At 31.9% G+C, this 19345-nt stretch overlaps 1 protein-coding gene across 4 annotated transcripts; it reads right to left on the bottom strand.

Moving 5' to 3' along the window:
* Positions 1-1263: 1263 nt before the first annotated feature.
* LOC125053292 (inner centromere protein) lies at positions 1264-19083 on the bottom strand. Of its 4 annotated transcripts, none has more exons than XM_047654589.1 (22): positions 18918-19083; positions 18676-18799; positions 18141-18328; positions 17778-17813; positions 17086-17197; positions 16182-16310; positions 15927-16028; positions 15191-15297; positions 14706-14766; positions 14561-14612; positions 12893-13301; positions 12191-12269; positions 11186-11285; positions 10111-10195; positions 9646-9756; positions 8540-8727; positions 7872-8025; positions 7463-7599; positions 6223-6323; positions 5075-5196; positions 3718-3905; positions 1264-2138 (listed from the first exon to the last, which is right to left on the bottom strand). In XM_047654589.1, the coding sequence occupies exons 1-21, from the start codon at positions 18999-19001 to the stop codon at positions 3720-3722; spliced, it is 2667 nt and encodes an 888-aa protein (XP_047510545.1). In that variant the 5' UTR covers positions 19002-19083; the 3' UTR covers positions 1264-2138; positions 3718-3719. The 4 variants fall into 4 exon arrangements, with proteins under 4 accessions (XP_047510545.1, XP_047510546.1, XP_047510547.1 ...); XM_047654590.1 differs by having other exon boundaries at positions 12191-12266; XM_047654591.1 differs by lacking the exon at positions 17778-17813.
* Positions 19084-19345: the final 262 nt, after the last annotated feature.

Below are 19345 nucleotides of genomic sequence, written 5' to 3'. Positions count from 1 at the left end.
GCGCGAAAAAATTGAAACCCCGCGAAATGAGGTAACACCCTCGTGGTACCCCGCGCATTCAACGACGCGGGATTGGAATCCACGACGCTCTATTTAGATCTAGTCAAATTGGTCACTTATAATAAATTGCTACATTAATATCATTATATATTAAATAATAAAAGTAGTAAAAAAATGCTTAATGCTTATGCCAATTATAATGAACGAAATATGTATTTGATATATTGTTATTCTATTAATTTCCTTGAAGCAAGGTAATTAGAAAGTATTCACACTACACAAATACCTTTTCCGATTTTTAACGAGTTCACGTAATGAGATGAGACGGACGACAGTGCTTCCCGTAAAATTCGAGTAAATAACGTAAGCACTAAATGATTTAAGTTTAAATAACTAGTAACATATACAGTATTAAAGCCGGTTGCAGTATGAAAACTAAGCTATGCTAAGCAAACTAGGCTAAGCTAAGCTAGAAATAAATAGTGTGCACACCAACAGCTAAGCCAAAGCTCAGTCAGTGTGGCGAAGGATGTGCGGGGTAGCGGGAGGGGCTTAGCTTAGCTCGTGTAGCTGCGAATCGGCATTACACAACTAACTTAGCTTCGCATATTTTAGTTAGCTCACATAGCTTAGTTCGCATAGTTTGCGGTCTGCACACAAGTATGGAAAACTGCGTCAGCTATGCGAGCTAAGCTTAACTAACTTAGCTCTTGGTCTGCAACCCGTATTAATCAAATGTGATGTAATTCTGGCTCAATAACACTCGCCATAATTGAATAAAAACGAAATTAGATAAAATTTTGGTGTTTTCTTCCAGAAATTACTATGATATATATTGTTTTTATATCCGAGTGAACCCTTGAATTTTATTAATAGTGTACGTAATTCCTTCCTTACATAAAATTCGAATCTACGATGAAATTTTGATTTATATGTTAGGTAGCGGCTTACCGCACAGTGCAGGTTCTTCCGAGACCCGTATTATACTCTCTATATCCTATTTTAGTTAAGGCTTGGTATCTTACTGGTTAACTAATATGTCATATGAGTCATAAAAGCGGGGTTCTTTTATACACAATAATTAATTTCATATCTTAATTTTTTTTCCTGGAAGATTTAGAAATATTTCTACCTCGTAAGGATTTTAAACAACAAAATCTATTATACTATTAGGCAATTATGTACCAACATTACTATAATATAGCGTTTTATTTAAATCGTTGCTCCCGCTGCAATTGGAAAGTATTAAGTAAATAAAACAAATCACAATAACTATTTATTCTAACAATCATGATATTACATAAGCAGTCTTAATTTTAAAATTATTCTAAAACAAATGAACATGTCACACAATACTTTTTTTTTTGTATTTTGTCAATAAAAAAATTCTAGACCTATTTTAAACATAGAAAATAAATCATTAACTATTATTGCTAGAGAAAAGAATTACATAATTTTTATTCCATACAAATAGAATACCAATTGGCTTGTGTGACGTACTTTAAACTTGAACATACCCCCCCCGCAAAAATAAAATTTAATAACATTAAATGTTACGAATGCAAAAGAGTTTTAAAGTTAATATTTGATGTTTAAAACTTCATAATTTATAGCCTCGCCGATACTTAGCAACTTTCAATAGCGATCGCGATTTCAATATTCAGTTTTTGTATCGCGCAATCAAGCGCTACATTGATATCAAAATTGCATGCAAGAACTACGCGGTCGTAATCGCTTTGGCTATTGGAACTTATAGAATACTGGCGCAGGTCATGAAACGTATGTCTATTAATCAATGTAAGAGACCAATAAAATAAAAAAATCTTAAAAACGAGTATGTCATAATGAGCCTTAAACTTGAATATTAAAAATACTTAATCAAATTTGAAACCAATTGTAATTTCGCATTATTCAATCATTACTATTAGTAGAATAGAGGTTATTCGGTGGTGTGATTCACTGTCTACAAATTGTCTAAAATTTGTATGAAGAATTAAAAAACTAGTAAAAATCTGAATGAAGCTATTAAATATGTAATACTCAAATTCATTATACATTATAAAGGGCACATTAGTGTAAATTAAAAGCTATATACATTCGCCGCCTGCGACTTTCTCCCTGAGACACCAGACTGAAATCTGTAATAAATAAAATCATTTATTGACTTATCAAAAATGTTTTGAATTTATTTTTAAAAAATGCTGTAGAGTCTGCGGGTAAAGATAGCAACACGGTTCATCAAAATAGTTTGACAGTAATCTTGATACTTTACTGAAAAAAATTAAAAGTATATAATATATATTGTTAATAAAATGGAGGTGCTGTCTTGCAACATAACTTGTGTGATGTGGTATTGTATAATTCGTTACATACTCTCTGAAGACAACGACTAATTATACAGGGTAATCTTTGTACTCTTTCATTTAAGCAAGATTGCCATAGAGGGGTACCGGGTTCGATTCCCGGTTCGAGGGCAAGTTTTAATTTATTTAAATTTGTGCGGTACCGGGCGAGTGCCTAAACCGTACATGGAGGACAGGGTCGAATTTCTAAAGACAAGTACGAATTATAAAAAGTCCTATACTTGACGCTGGCTAATGCACAAATCGTGCCAGAACCATAAAAAAAAAAAGATTGGCATAACATAACTTTGGCTAATTCGGTTCGTCTAACCCCGAACTAAGAAAATCCTAAGACCATTTGACTCCTCCAGTCGCATCTATGAATTTTAGTGACATTTTTGAATCTAAAGCCTGTATTCCTATTTGTGTCTTACACAAGCACTTCTTGCCGTCAAATATGAACAACTTTATATAGAACAAATGTTTTGCAGTTGAAGGAATAATGAAATTTAAAAAATGAGGTAGCTGCAGAATTTTGCGTATTCATGTATATGTTATATATATGACTAGTGGACCCCACAGACGTTGTCCTGCATGATATTTCAAGCTATTAGGATATTAAAGTATGAAAGTACCGACTGCAGCGCCACCTGCCGGGCTGATTTGCGAATCTAAACCATTCTCAGATCCCCTTGAACATCCCCAAAAACATTTCATCAAAATCGGTCCAGTCGTTTGAGAGAAGTTCAGTGACATACACACTCACAGAAGAATTATATATATAGAGATTGGTATTAACAGTCGAAAGCAACACTAATTTCAGAAAAAAACAATATTTTATTTTAATTCTTACATAATATGTGTTAGGGGGCGTCCATAAATTACGTGAGGTGTTTAAGGGGGGGAGGGGGTCGAGTCAAATCTCATTTAATCTTACGTTGGAGAGAGGGGGGGTCTCGGCAAATATCACGCAATTTTTTTTCTGAATGAAAAAAAAAATAGGAAAATGTTTGACCCTTAAGGCCATCTCTGCAACTTCCCGCTAACTCCATACCTAAACGCTCAACATTTCAATTATTTTGTTTTTGAGCTCTCCGAGCTCAATAGTACGATATCTGTGTTATTTTGAGTTCTCCGAGCTGAAAAAGATAGCTTCTTACGCGTTTACGTAAGAAACCCACATTTTGAAAAATCTCACGTGAGATTGGGGGATGGGGTTGAATAAAATCTCACGACATCTCACCAGGGGGGGGGAGGGAGGTACAGAAAATTAAAAAAAAAACACCTCACGTAATTTATGGACGCCCCCGTATAAAGAGCTGAGGACTAGTACTAAGTATTCATAATGCAAAAGCATATAATTTTCTTAGCATACCTTCATTCAGTTACCGCTGGTAGTCTTGGCGGTGTCCTCCAAACTGCTGAAGATGTTCTCTTAAGTCTGGAACGGTCTATGGTCGGGAATATTTCTCTAAGATCCGCTGTCTGTTCACGGACTGAGAATAGCTTGTCTATGTCTGACGTCATCAAACGGTCTTGAATGCACGCTTGGCGGCGAAGGGTCTGAAAAACAAAATTTACCCCAAAATGGACGACTGTGACGACAGCAGTGTAATATAAATAGTGTTAAACTCCTATGTATCGGCCTTCGATTTAACGAAAAAACCCCTAAAGCGTCGAAACCACTCGGCTATGATTGGTTAAGCTTGTCTTCCATACAATGCAGTCTACATAGCATTACAGCCACTCTCAATAACGACAATTAAATAATAAAAAGTACTTTTTAAATTGCCGAAAGCAGTTAAAACTGCGGAACTGTGTACGTTCTTTTGCCGCTATGTATATTGTCCTAACCCGTAAAGCTCGACTTTCGGTATCATACGTATCAAATATTTTAAGAAATCCGTTCTTTTGTTTACAAATTGGGATTGCTTGACATGTGCTTTATTACAAAGCTGCCTCATTGTCGCAAGATATGAATAAAACAAGTAAAAAAAAGGGTGCGTGTACTTATGTACGCGCGTAAGAAGTTATACTTCTTTGGCATTATTAAAAATAGTTTTTGATTGCATGCAAATAATTAATTACAATTAAATAATCAAAGACTGGAAAAGGAGTCATTATAGTCATTAAAGTTCAGTTTACATTTGAAAAATTAAATAAATAAATATTTATTATTATTCTCTTACATTAAGTGTAACATAAATTCTATTATTATTCGAATGTTGTTTTTAAATTATGTCCAATTGCCATCTTCCGTGGGCAACTTCATTCTGTTAATTTTGTGTCACGGTGCGCGCGCATCGTAAAATTTCACTCTTATCAATTTTTCATAACGCGCCTAAAGAAGTATAACTTCAATACAACATAATTACTGTTGCAACAAAAGACGACGAAAATAACAGACTATACGCAATAGCGTTGCAATAAGAATTGTTTTTATGTGATTACTAGTCTTCTATTTCTTTCTATTTAACGAAAACTCTTTGTAACGTCAAAATAGGTCGGTAATAGGAGTGTCGTTATATAGAGTTTACACTGTATATTCAATTTACTAAATCTGTTCCGTTTTATGTTTTTAATAATAATTGAATTTCAGTCACAGATCCATTGAATTAGTTCAAGTTCTGTAATTTTTTTATTTAAAATATATAAGTATCCTATCCTACATAATGTTATCTATTTTTCACAATTTTTTTTCTCAAAATTGAATATACGTCTATAGTTGGTACCTTAGAAGTAGACCAATCAGGGTCTGCTCTTCGTTCGGGTTCAGCTTCCTCATCAGAGTTGAGGTACTGGAACCCGCCTTCCATGTATACTGGGTCTGGTCGATACTTCAGCGGTGTTGGCACTGAAAAGACATTGGTAACTAAAGATTAAGTTTTATAAAAGGGCAGATAGTATGTAATAACGGGGGGTTTACATGGGCTTAGGGAGCGTTCAAGTATTACGTAACGAATTTTGGAGGGGGGGGGGGGGAGGTTTGTAAAACGTTACGATGCGGGGCGGGGATTAAATTACGCGTTATTGATAATATTATTTTCGACTTTCCAGTACTTTACAACAAAGAATGGTATCTTTTAGGTATGAAGAGTCACTAGGTGGTCACGATACGTTTTACTATTCTTACAGAAAGGAAGGGTAGAAAAGAAAGAAGGGTACAGAAAAACGTTACGGCGCCTTACACGGGGGTCAAATAAATAATAACATAAATCAGTGACGCTACAACTTCTTTAGGTGTGTGCCTCAGATTTCTAAATCTGTTTCATGATCATTTTTTAAATCTAATAGGCAAGTAGGTGATCAGCCTTCAGTGCCTATACACGCCGTCGACTTTTTGGGTCTAAGACATGTCGGTTTCCTCACGATGTTTTCCTTCACCGTTCGAGCGAATGTTAAATGCGCACATAGAAAGAAAGTCCATTGGTGCACAGCCGGGGATCGCACCTAGGACCTCAGGAATAAGAGTCGCACGCTGAAGCCACTAGGCCAACACTGCTCTCGGGGGGTCAATATCTAAAAATTCCGTGACGTAATACTTGAACTTACACATTTTTTCTACGAGTATGAAGGCTCGTGAATAAATATAAATCGGACACTGGTATATTTTGTTCTCTATTCCACCCCCAGATTATTCACATTTGAAAAATAAAAATACATTTAAATTTAAACTTTACATAATTAATATGCTATTAAGATGCTTTGCGTGCTCTAAGTTTTTTTCGTTAATATTAGCAGTTTTAGTGATCTAATATTTCCAATAATTGTAGGCAAGCTATAACTAAATGCTGGAATGAAATGCTATTTTGATACGCGGGAGTCACACTTCGCGCTCGTCCCGATTCAGGGTACACAAAGTAAAGATTAGTTAACTTACTTTTTTCACTTTCCAATTTCTGTTTCATTTTTAACTTTTCCTGGTACTCTTTGTTCTTTCTATCCATTTCGCGTTTCAATAGCACAGCTTCTCTTTTATCTCTGAAATATTTATTTATACTTTATTACCTTAATCAAAAACATACACATATCAAAAATAAAAAAAGCAGGTTACAAAAGTTATAAGGCAACGGGCGGCCTTATCGCTAACAAGCGATTTTTTCCAGGCAACCCTAAAGTGGAACAATGAAAAAGAAACACCTACAGAGGGTAAAGTACAAGTAATGCAAATATTATTTAAAAAAAAAATCTCAAAATAACACGTTACTATAAATAAAATAAAGTAAAATTTATAGATAAGATAACAATAAAAATATGTAAAAACAAAAATTTTAAAACAATCAAAAGGTTAAGCAGAGCTTAATACGAGGCAGAAAGAATATGATCAAAAAGAAGAATTTAATTTCTATTTTACAAGAAATAGATTAACGAAATTATTTATTGTTGGGATGCATTGTCTTTTTACCTAGCCTGAAAAATATTCTACGTAAGGGTCGTTTTCTAGAATGTCAATAACTTTAATATACTTTCAGGAACTGTTGTGGAATATTCGACTACAACACGATAAATACAATATGGACCATAAAATTAGGCTAGGAAGTACATTGTCTCCCTATTTAATATACAAATACACACATACATACAATTAGTATTACATTATATATGTATACTAGCAGACCGGCCAAGCGTTGCTGTGGCTAAGCTTCTTGTTATATTACATAGGAGTAAACTATTCAAAGGAAACGGTAGGAGAACTTATGTGAAAGGTAGATAGATAGCTTATGTGAAACGTTGGTACTTTTAACACAGCGCCATCTGTTAGAATTGTATCAAATAATAAACAAATATTTTGCAATAAAATAATATTGCGGGTAGAAATCCTATCTTTTAAGTTGGATCAAACTAAGCGCGGTGTGCAAATTTGATTGATATCGGTTCGGTAGTTTAGGAGTTCATAGCGGACAAACAACGTAACACGTTATTTATTTATATTAAGATTGCAATACATATTTTAATTACACACCTTTTTTTAAATAATATTCGAATAGAGTTAAAAAAAAATTAAAAATCAAAACACACGAATTATACTAATATTATGAAGCAAAAAGTCAATTATTGTATGTTTAAAAACTTTTTTTTTTAAACATTCTTTCTTCAAATCATTCTTAAAAACTACTCACAAATCAGCTTCCTCTAATTGTTTCCTCCTCTCTTCGGCCTTTTTCTGCTCTTCTTCAAGTTTTTTTTGTCTCGCAATCTCTTCTGCGCGCCGCCTCTCTTCTGTCTCTGCTACTTTACGCGCATATTCTAGCTTTTTCTGTTTAATATAGGATGAATATCACGAAACTATTAGGTAATTTAGATTTGTCGGATCTAATAAAACTAATCGAACATATCGCTTATAAGCTACCGTTAATCGGACTATTTAATTGTTCGATTTTAACTAGAGGTCACACTTTTATTCATAATTTGTAGTCGCCAATAATAAACAAACGGTTAAGAGTATTAAATATTTGAAATTTTTATTTTTTTTCAGGAAACTTAGTAATTTAAACGAAAATGTTTCTAAAAAATCCAGTAAACGCGAACCTTTTCCATCTCCTTCAGCCTCTCTTGTTTGCTCATGTCAGCAAGCATCAGCTTCTCCTGCCTCTCCCTAGCTGCTGCAGCCAACGCAGCTCTTCTTTCTCTTTCCGACGCCTCACGAGCTGCAGCCGCGGCCGCCATCTTTTCTTCTCTTTTTCTATAGACGTAATGACGTAGACAAAATTTAATTAATATGAAAAAAATTACTACAGGATTTGACATACAGGAGTTTTACTCAGCTCTAAGTCTTGATTTTGTGTCTATACCGGTTGCACAAAAATTTAACTAAATCACAGCTAAAATGAAATTCTGTCAGAATAATTTATGCCGCGTTCCGTAGACGTATTTAGAAAAAAAAGGCAGAGATGTGGTAAACATAAAGTATGGAAAATCATTGTATATTTACATATACAGGATGAAACTTAATGCCAAAAGTGTAAAATTAGTTTTAGTCCATCAAGAATCAACACAAAATTTTTAAAAGAAAACAATTATAATCTTATTATAACATTAAAAAAACCTTAAACAATGTGCATGATAAGTTATGGGTAAAAAAAGAATTTATTCAACACTTAAAAATAAATAATGTAACAAAAAATAAAAATATAAAAGTTTTCTGTCGAAATAACCGCGAGTTAGTTAAACTAAACATATATGAAATTTAAAATTACCTCTTATGCATCTCCCTCTTAGCCTCCAAAAGTGCCTCCTTTTTCCTTCTGGCATCTTCTTTCTCCCTCTTTAGTTCTTCTGCGGCCTCTCGTGCTCTATTAATACCGCTTAATTTGGATGTGGACATAGGGATTTGAGATTTTGTAACAGGAGTATTTGCTGTCGGCTTCGAGGCAGAGTGGCTCACCTAAAAAAAATGCTTTTAATTAAATTAAAAGATAATAATTAAATAAAAAAATACGATATATTGCTGTGTCCATTGCATTTGTTTTTTTCATAATCAGCAAAGATATAAGAGAAAAAATTCATTCAAATTGAAAACAAAATGAACATATTATGTCATGATCGTAAAATAATGACGAATTTGAAAAAAAATCCAAAATCCACTTTTTATCATATGATACTACATTGACTAAATATTACGACTATATTAAAAAAAATCCATGTTTTAAATGTCAAATTAATCAGTAGGTAAAGTGACGGATTTGATAGACGCTTATTGATTTTTTTAGAAAACTGTGTAATTAAATTTGAATATTTTTATTTTGTTTCAAACGAAACCCTATTTGCTTGTATGCTAATTTTCATAATTACAGAATATGAATTAAAAAAGTTATGACCAAAAACCAAGATGATTCTATTATTTTGAAATGGCTGCCCTGTAAATTTTACTATTTGTCAGATCCGTCACTATTCTACGACTATGACGATTATTTAAAGTTCTTTTTTGATTTTTTTGTTCTTAACCCTTAATTTATATGATTCTTCATATAAATTAAGGGTTAAGAACAAAAAAATAATTAATTTTCTTAACCCTTAATTTATATGAAGAATCATATAAATTAAGGGTTAAGAAAATTAATAGGTATTTCGACATTTGAACCAAATAAACTTAGCCTTCTATGTTCTAATGTGAATACACTGTCTATTTCAAGGACAAAAGAATGTCTAATTTAATAATTTAAAAGTAACACACCCAATGCCTATATGATAAATTAGTAGTATTAATGTAGTCTTATCATAAAGTAAAGTTTGGACAATATTGCATTGCTCTATGTGTAGAGCAATAAAATTGAAGATTTGTCTGTATATTGACATATATTACCTGTGGCATCTTCGACTTGAATATCAAATTATTCATTTTGGCAAGAGTATCAGAAGCGACACTAGAGGGTATTGTTTTATCAGGCGGGGTTTGATTCTCTTTGGACTCCTCCTGTTGAAAATTTCATACTTCTTGTAGATAGTTTGTTTTTACATTATCTATCTACATATATCAAATTTTAAAATATTTTATCATTTATTTACAATCAAGTATACAGTATTTAGAGTTTTCTTAACCTACAAAGTAATAATAAAAATAATTAAAAATAAAAAAATAATAATATTAAAATATATTATACCTATTTATATTAATTCAATATATCCAATTTTAAAATTTGGATATATTGAAATATGACGCAACTGAGTAAAATAAAAATAATACAAAAAGTAGCCACGTCACAATAAAAAAAATTAACTTTATATAAACTTTAAAAACGTAAAACAAATGAATAATTGGAAAACCTACCTTCTTGGCCAACGCCCGTGTCTTCGTCCTAGTAACTCGTGATGCCATTTCTTCGAATTGTTGCACTTTTTCTTTAACTGCCGACCTGCAACATTATTTTTAGGTTATCAATACACATAACAAAATCTATGTCCTTTGAGAAAATAATAATTAATTAAATCTGGGATATATCGGAACTTGGGAAACTATTAGGATTTACAATGCAAAATTTGCGCGTGCGTCACAAAAAAATCTACAGGTAAAATACATCGATCGATCGTAATAATATATTGTTACGAAGACGGGTCAACTGCAATAATTTTAGATTTTTTCCACTAGTTGGAGAACTTTTTGCAAGCTTTTTGAAGCAGGCTGAAATATGATTTATGACCGTTTCAGGAGAGGGTCAATCACATATTAGAAAATCGTAATTTACTAGTTTTCAGGAAGCTGAAACATTTTTTCAGACAGTTTCCGAACAAGGGTAGTCGAGTGGTAAACTTTTCAGGAAATCCGTTTTCAGGTGTTTTCAGGCCTGGTTATACCCCTTTGATGAATGAATATTCTAGAACGAATTTTCTAGGTGTGGGACAGGGACGGTATGATGACGCGAGGGAGAGGGAAGATCGGAACCTTCTCGAAGCTAGACCGAGCACTCTAGAACGCCGTACAACAAGGACGGAGCAGTGTGCGAAAGAGATAGCGAGTACGCACGTTCTAGAATTGTGTGATCGCTACTCAGTAGCGCTTCCGCTTAGAGAGTTCTCGAACATCGTTCAAGACTGTGAAAGTGCGAATATAGTGAACACAAGTGATAAAATACTGTGTGAAGTGCGTATAATTAAAGTAATTAGTGACAGTATTTTGTGTACGTGTAATAAGTGAATTTCTGTGCGTATTCTGTTTTTTTAGTGTAAACAAATTCCTCGTTGATTTGAAAATAAATCCTTGAAGAAATCTACTGCGTTTTCTATCCCATCCCATAGCTCGTAACAATATTATGAGAAGCTTTTCAAAGAAGTTTCTAGAAACGTGACCCATACAAAAATCTGCCGTGAAATAGTTTGTCAATGCCTATTAAATACTGTTAACTTACGTTGGCAGTGGGGTGGGCTTGAGGGGCGGAGTCTTCTCTTCTATGGAATCGTCGTCAGTCATCAATGAATTGTCGTCAGTTACATTTGTAGGCTTCGGATCTAAACAGGAGTTTATATAAATTCGTATTTTGTATTTAAAAGCGGTTGATTTGGGTAAAACTCGTCATAGTCGTAGAATAGTGACGGATCTGACTAAGGGAGCGTTCAAGTATTACGTAACGCAATTTTTGGACATTATTGGAACCCCCCCCCCATGTAACTCGCCGTAACGTTTTTCAGTACCCAAGTACAGTACCGTACTCGATAGTAAAACGTTTCGTGACCACCTAACGACTCTTTAGTTATTATTATGTGGTGTAAGTCGAAACGAATATTAACAATAACGCGTAATTCAATTCCCGCCCCGCATCGTAACGTTTTACACAAGGACCCTCCCCCCCAAAACTCGTTACGTAATACTTGAACGCTCCCTAATAGTTAACTTTACAGGGCAGCCATTTCAAAATAATATAGTCATGTTAGTTTTTTTAGCATAACTTTTTTAATTCATATTCTGTAATTATGAAAAAAGCAAACAAAAGGGTTTCTTTTGAAACAAAATTAAAATAATAACATTAAATTACAGTTTTCTAGGAAAATCAATGAGCATCTATCAAATCCATCACTTTACTGACTGATTATTTGGGAATTTAAAACCAATGATTTTTTTTTTAAATTAGCCGTAATATTTAGTCAATGTAGTATCCAAATATGATTAAAAGTGGATTTTGGTCAAGAATGTCCGTAATACTCGAACGCTCCCTCAGTGATTTATTCTTGGTTTATCGAACTCTTCAAGTCTCAATGTATTTTATTAAACTAAGCTATGGAGGCCATATATTTTAAATTATTCCAAAAATGTTTGGTGCAAAGAGAATTATACGAAACCAGAGATGTCTTCTGATTTTGTCGTCGAATCTCATCAACTGAATTGTGAATTAATGTATAAGAGAAAATTCACAAACCTTTCTCCAAGACGACGGTGGCGTCCATAATTTGTTTGTTTGTGTTATCTTTTTCAATTACTACCGTTTCGTTCATCTTCTGAAAATAATATTTAAATCAATTGAGTAAAAACTAATTTTAAAATGTCCTCGCATAAATTCAATTAATATTAATGTACCCTAGTAAACAATAGGAAATAATACAAAAATATTTCGTTCTATCAGAATTTAATATATGATTTATTTGTAATCGTCCAAATATGGGTTATCATTAGTAAACTAAAAAAAAAGGGTGCGTGTACTTATGTACGCGCGTAAGAAGTTATACTTCTTTGGCATTATTAAAAATAGTTTTTTATTGCATGCAAATAATTAATTAGGTACAATTAAAAAATCAAAGACTGGAAAAGGAGTCATTATAGTCAATAAAGTTCAGTTTACATTTGAAAAATTAAATAAATAAATATTTATTATTATTCTCTTGTAACATAAATTCTATTATTATTCGAATGTTGTTTTTAAATTATGTCCAATGCCGTAGCATCTTACGTGGGCAACTTCATTCTGTTAATTTTGTGTCACGGTGCGCGCGCATCGTAAAATTTCACTCTCATCAATTTTTCATAACGCGCCTAAAGAAGTATAACTTCAAAAAGACAATTATAATAGAAAATATTTATAAATGTACTGATTTTTAAGAAAAAATATACAGGTTATACTTACAGCTTTGATAATTTCAGCATGAATATCTCCATTTGGCAAAACAACATCTTTATCCAAATCTTTTGATAAAGTAACTGTTGTGTTAAATGTCTCAAGAACCCTCGTTTCATCACATGCTTTGCTTGTAGCTGTTACATATGTTTCATTGATTGCATCACACATTTCCAATCCATTAAATCCTGTATAGATTCCATTTTCTACAACGATACCATTCGGTTTGATAATTCCATTTTTTGGTTTTTCAATATCAATACTTTCGGATTGTTTATGTTTTTTCTTTGTTATTGTTTTTTGTAAGATAGGTGAATCTGTGGTAGTTTCAGGAATTGATATTCTTTCTTCTTTGGGGGAAATTGTTTCTGGTGTCTGAACGATTGAAGCGATTGCTTGAGGTGGTTCTTGTTTATCTCTAAAACAAAAAATTATTTGATAAAATAATCTGTTAATTCTTTATTCTGGAACTGGAAAATAATTATGGTTTTTGACACTCTGACATGTCGCCCAATCGGTAATACAAGGGCATAATTCGAAAAAAAAAAAGGAAAAAAAAGTGTCTAAAGATATTGAATTGTCCCACTCCAACTCGAGTTTCTTAATAAAATACTTTTTATTATGGAAGTTTCAGATTTATTCTTTGATAATTTCACTATAGAAGAGTTAAAAATTTATTTCAATTAAAAAAAAAAACTATAAATTACGATACATTTTTCCTCTTATGTACTTATTCTGATTTTTTTTTGTAAATTTAATGCGTTTTCAATCATTTATGTTATGTCGCGATTAGTTTCCTTCGTTTTTTATTATTCATAAACTGTAAATAATTAAAACAGCGAATTATAAAAATCTTATACTTGACGCTGGCTAATGCACAAACCGTTCCAGAGCCATAAAGAGAAAAAAAATTACGATTGACTAAAAAAATAATTTAAGGCCCATATTATATATATAGTAGTACAAAAATTATTCAATCATAATAGTTACTTGTAACAACTTCAGTTTAAGAAAATATAGGGATTTATTACACTTTACCAAAAATATAAGTGAGGCCCTAACTAAGGGAACATTATATTGTGACATACATAATTAAAATGTCATTTATTATATTTAGATATTTATAGCATACTAATTTGACATAGCTTTTTGTGTTTTTATAATTCTATTATCATCTTATGTACTGTTTACATGGCACTAAAATAATTATTAAAAGTCCTTGTGATGATGTCCTTAACATAACCACAAATAGAATTGTAATATGAAACGTGTAAAAATTGTACTTAAGATATAGCTTCGAAGCAGAGTACTTAAAAAAAGGGTGCGCGTAAGAAGTTATACTTCTTTGGCATTATTAAAAATAGTTTTTGATTGCATGCAAATAATTAATTACAATTAAATAATCAAAGACTGGAAAAGGAGTCATTATAGTCAATAAAGTTCAGTTTTCATTTGAAAAATTAAATAATTAAATATTTATTATTATTCTCTTACATTAAGTGTAACAAAAATTATATTATGATTAGAATGTTGTTTTTAAATTATGTCCAATGCCGTAGCATCTTCCGTGGGCAACTTCATTCTGTTAATTTTGTGTCACGGTGCACGCGCATAGTAAAATTTCACTCTCATCAATTTTTCATAACGCGCCTAAAGTACAACTTCAAAAATACTTACGAAGCTTTTCGTCCGCGTCTCGTTCTCTTTGGACGTTTATCTGCTGGTGATGCTGGAAAAAATATTATCTTGTAATCATATTTACTTAATTAGATCAATTTTTTTTTTTAAATGAAATTAATTAGATGTATACGGGGGAACTTACCTATGGAACTGTCTACTACACTTTGGCTTCTCTTTCCGTCTTCAGATACTTCGGGTGTCACCTGTAAGACAAGCAAATAATTAGAAATAGTAATACGAGTTTTATTATCGAGTATTTTTCGAGCTGTGTACTTTTATTTATTTATTTATACTTTATTACCTTAATCAAAAACATAAACATAACAAAAATAAAAAAAACAGGTTACAAAAGTTATAAGGCAACGGGCGGCCTTATCGCTAACAAGCGATACTTTAATAGTTTATAAGTAATGTCCGAATATTAAGTAGTTTGTTGTCGTATTTTACGTCTATGATAGCAATAATCAAATAACTGGCAAGTTGTTGATAGTATTTCCGATGGCTCATAAAAAATAAAGCACCGATTTAAATTATTTTCACAATAAAATTGCTAACGTCTATTTCAGTTGAAAATAATGATAACTTTTTTTTTTTTCGATAGGTTACTTATAATTTTTAATAACTTACTTTTTTAGCCCTAGTCCGTTTGGGCCGTGTTTCAGCGGGAGGTGGATCCATTTCTTCACCGTCTTTTTTCGTGGCTCTTGAACTGGCTCGGGTTGAGCGAGTTGAAGCTGTAATATCAATGATGTCTGGTTATCATATTAAATAAACCAAGAGGAAAAACACTGTTAAATAAAAAAAACCTGTGGCACTCGGGGACTGCCGCGGTAAAGTTATAATTATTTATTATTTTTTTATTTATGAAGTATTTTTATTCTTGGATATTAATTCAAGTTTTTTCTTTGATATTAATTCCATAATCTACCACTCTACCAGACTCAGACTAACACGCCTATATAGTCTGTCTCACTCTAACGCGTACCGGCTGCAACCGATGTGAGACGTCACGTTACGTCATCGTGTGTTAGGTTATTTTCGTTACGGAATTTCTGGATTCGGTCTCCACGCTCAAGGCCCGCGATAGAAGCTATGCAATAGCTTAAAACTTTGATATTACTTAGAGTTGAGTTTGAATTTAAAATTATGAACACAATTCGTACAGAAAATGTAATAATCAATTTTAACTCAACTTTGTTTTAACATTTCACTTTGCAAACATAAAGAATAAATTAACACAATATAAAACCCAAAAAGTATACAATTTAAATAAAACTTCAAGTAGACGTAGGCACTACTATAGCGCAACTGAAACGGCGATAAATATTAAAAATTGTTATTTAATATTTAGTATACAACTTACCACGTATAGGTTCATCTGTCTGTTTCTTTGAGCGAGCGCTACGTTCCGTAGTTTCCGCTTCGCCCTCATGGGACTTCTTCTTTTGCGCTGCTTTGCGTGACTCTGCAAACAGATGTAGGAATTAAGGGAATATTGTATAGCACGTCTTTCAGGGTGAATTATCCTTATCTAGGATGTCGAATCGATAACCTGACAGATCATGCTGGGGTGGGACGTACGTACGCACGTACGTAAATGAAAATTGTGAAATCTTACTTGGAATAGCAGGTGGCGGCATAGCAATGTCATCTTGAGATGGATCCCGTTTGATTTCAATGTTCACTGGCAATGATTCCATCTCCATTGGCTCGGGCTCAGGTGGGATGGATATCTTCTCTTGTTTAACTGAAGTTTGTTACAATATAATATAAAATTATTTGTATAGAAAAGTTACGAAACCTACTCTTTGCAAATATATTAAAATGCTTAGCCGGGAATCAACCCCAGAACTCTTTACCCAGAAAGTTAATTTAGACTAAAGTGGTTGATCCTCAGTACTTAAATATACCAAAAGTTTTAAGTTCCAACTTCTGTAGTTTAATTCATGAGTGAGATTGAGGTATCCTTACATTCACTATTACCAAGCATTTTTAACAGGAGTACAGATATTCGGAATGAAATGCTATGAATGTCCAGCATGCGTTAAAGCATGAGCTGCTACAGATTATAAAGATGGTAGTAGCATGGCAAATACATTCCGATTTTTAATTCTCATTCATTAATTATTAATACTTTCATATTTGCATTAATAAATTATATTTTTTAGTAGGATTTAATTGAATATTAAATACAATAGACAGATTAGACATATCTATGTGTTTTTCATTATGGTCTTTCAGTAAATAATAAACTTACCTAAGAATGTAACAGGTCTCTAACAATATTATTATAGTTTGGGTTGAATATTTATTCCATGTCTTTTACATGAGCAACATTTTTGAGTCTTACAACCTTAGAGTATAAATCTCCACTAGTATTTAGCACATTAATAATATTTAGAAGCATTCAATTTATTAGCACAATTTTTACTTAACATCAGTGATATTTAACAGTAAACATCAGATTATTCTGAAATTAGATCTAGAAACCAAAGAGATACAATTGTACTATCAATACTCACTCTGCACAGCAGGTATTAGTTCATTGTTTTCTTTTTCATCATCTTTACGACGACGGCTCTTTTTTTCAGTAGAATTCTCACGGCGTAATTTTTGAGTTAAGTTAACATTTACCTGAAAGATTACATACTTAAGTGGATGTTACAGACAATGAAAACAAATCAAAACTAACTCAATTGTATTAACATCACGAACACAATCACTACTCCACTCTACTACCAAGTTCTATCATTTACAATTGTTAAGGAATACTTGATATAAAAACTCAAAACTGCCAAAGTAATTTTACCACCAAAAATCATGTACTAAGAAACCAATATTTTGTCAGTTTGTTAACATTGATTACTTAAATTCTTTAATTTACTTTTATACACTCTGACTACTAATAAATTTACCCAATAATCAATACTTTATCCTTTCTATATTATTCTGAGACAACACAAATACTGTTATACACTCATAGTTCTAGTTTCACTATGTTAATCCTGTTAGTGAATAAATCAACTCCCATACTTATATATAGGTCTTAAGCTCAACCTCTTAACTTAACTCTTAACCTCAGCTTAATTGACTTAAACACTCTCAGTGTATAATATATGAAATATAAAGAAAAGCTTTACTCAAATTGAGATATTTAAATTTTGGTCTAAGTGTGGGAGTTAATAAACAAACACAATTTGCCATATTTTGATACCTCAGAAGAAACAATAATGACACTTTCTTCATTATTCTGTAAGAAAAAGTTATTTACAGTACCATTGAAACAGGAAAAAAATATTCAAACTTCCGATGACAGATTAGTCACCGTAGCTAAACTCATGATAGCCATTTACACATTATATTATTAATTTACTGAACTATTAACAATTTATACCAGACATTATATTAATAACTCATAACAGAAAGTAACTAAATAATTTTAATTGACACCTTAAAAACACATGGTTCTGGACATTATACTTGAAATATTAAAAAACTTTTGTTCTATTAAAATTCATTAATACCAAGTATTAATCTAATATGTACCTTTAATGATTAAATAGGATAAAAAACTTACTTGTTTACTTATAATGCTTTGAGCTTTAACAGATGCATTCCTCTTAACCCGTTTATCTTGTTCAGGACTTAACATATCATCCACTTCATTTTTACTCCTTTTTTTAGGTCCTCTATTCTCTTTCCCACACTCTGTGGAGCTATGTTCATCACTAGTTTTAGGCTTGTCAGTAGGTTTAGGTTTATCATCTATAATTATTCATAAATATAATAATCATAATTAAGAAAAACTTAAAAATTTATTTTCTATAGTAACAAAACTGATCACTGGTTGACATAAATTTAAGATTAATCATGTTGTGTTGCAATAATCTTCTTAATTTTAGCTTAAAATAAATGAAATAATATCTAAATCCTTGAAGAAAAACCCGAGAATTGGTACTTGTTAGTAATATTAAAATGAATGACTAAGCCTAGGCATTAAATTTTCTGTCATATATATGAAAAATTATAATAATTAAGGTAAATGTTTTATTTAAAGTTCATGATATAATGTAACAATTTTCGGTAAACATATTCTTTCATAAGGATTTTACCTTCATCCTCGGTAATACTTTCAAGAATTGTCTGGGCATTTTTATCTTTTAGCGTCTTTTCACGAACTGTCGCCCTCCCTTTTTGAAACTCCTCTTCAAACTTATCAAAACTTTCGAGTGCCGCCTGGAACACGATGTGTTGAGTTTTTAAAACTTTCACAATAAAAATTACACGAGTAAGTTAATATGCAGAATAATACTGAAGGTACACATTTTTACATAATTTTTCACTTGTCGATTACCTTAAGCTCCTCATTAAATATTGTGTCATATATGTTTTGTATTCCAAGGACTTTTGGTAATAGAAGTTCATTAAAAATTGACATAATTGGAAATATGCACTGTTTTCATAAAAGTTTTATAAATTTAATCACAAAACATCGACGATCGAAAACCGTTTGAAATTGAAAATCTAAGCACAGATTCAAATAAACCAACATTCATCTTACGCCATAGACAACAGAGATATTCTTTATCAACCAATGTGGAGTATATGATTGTTATTTTTAAAACAAGTAAATAGTATTATTGAAAGGTTTTATCGCTTACTATACTAATTACTTTATATTAGGGTTATTATTTCTAATTATAAAGTAAATTTAGTATTTGTAATAGTTACTATTTAGTGCAACAGATGTCGTGGAAATATTTTTTTTTACACCTGATTTCT

This window comes from Pieris napi, chromosome 10 (genome assembly GCF_905475465.1).
Source record: "Pieris napi chromosome 10, ilPieNapi1.2, whole genome shotgun sequence".
NCBI lineage: Eukaryota > Metazoa > Arthropoda > Insecta > Lepidoptera > Pieridae > Pieris > Pieris napi.
This window is presented reverse-complemented; position numbering and strand designations above follow the sequence as displayed.

What these genes read in the sequence shown, in the direction of transcription:
- LOC125053292 (XM_047654589.1), bottom strand. Translation starts at nt 19,001, where the DNA reads ATGTCAATTTTTAATGAACTTCTATTACCAAAAGTCCTTGGAATACAA. An exon ending in TCATTATTGTTTCTTCTGAG is followed by an intron (nt 17,198 to 17,777) that starts GTATCAAAATAT and finishes GTAATCTTTCAG; the next exon opens with GTAAATGTTAACTTAACTCA. An exon ending in AACGGACTAGGGCTAAAAAA is followed by an intron (nt 14,767 to 15,190) that starts GTAAGTTATTAA and finishes CTTGTCTTACAG; the next exon opens with GTGACACCCGAAGTATCTGA.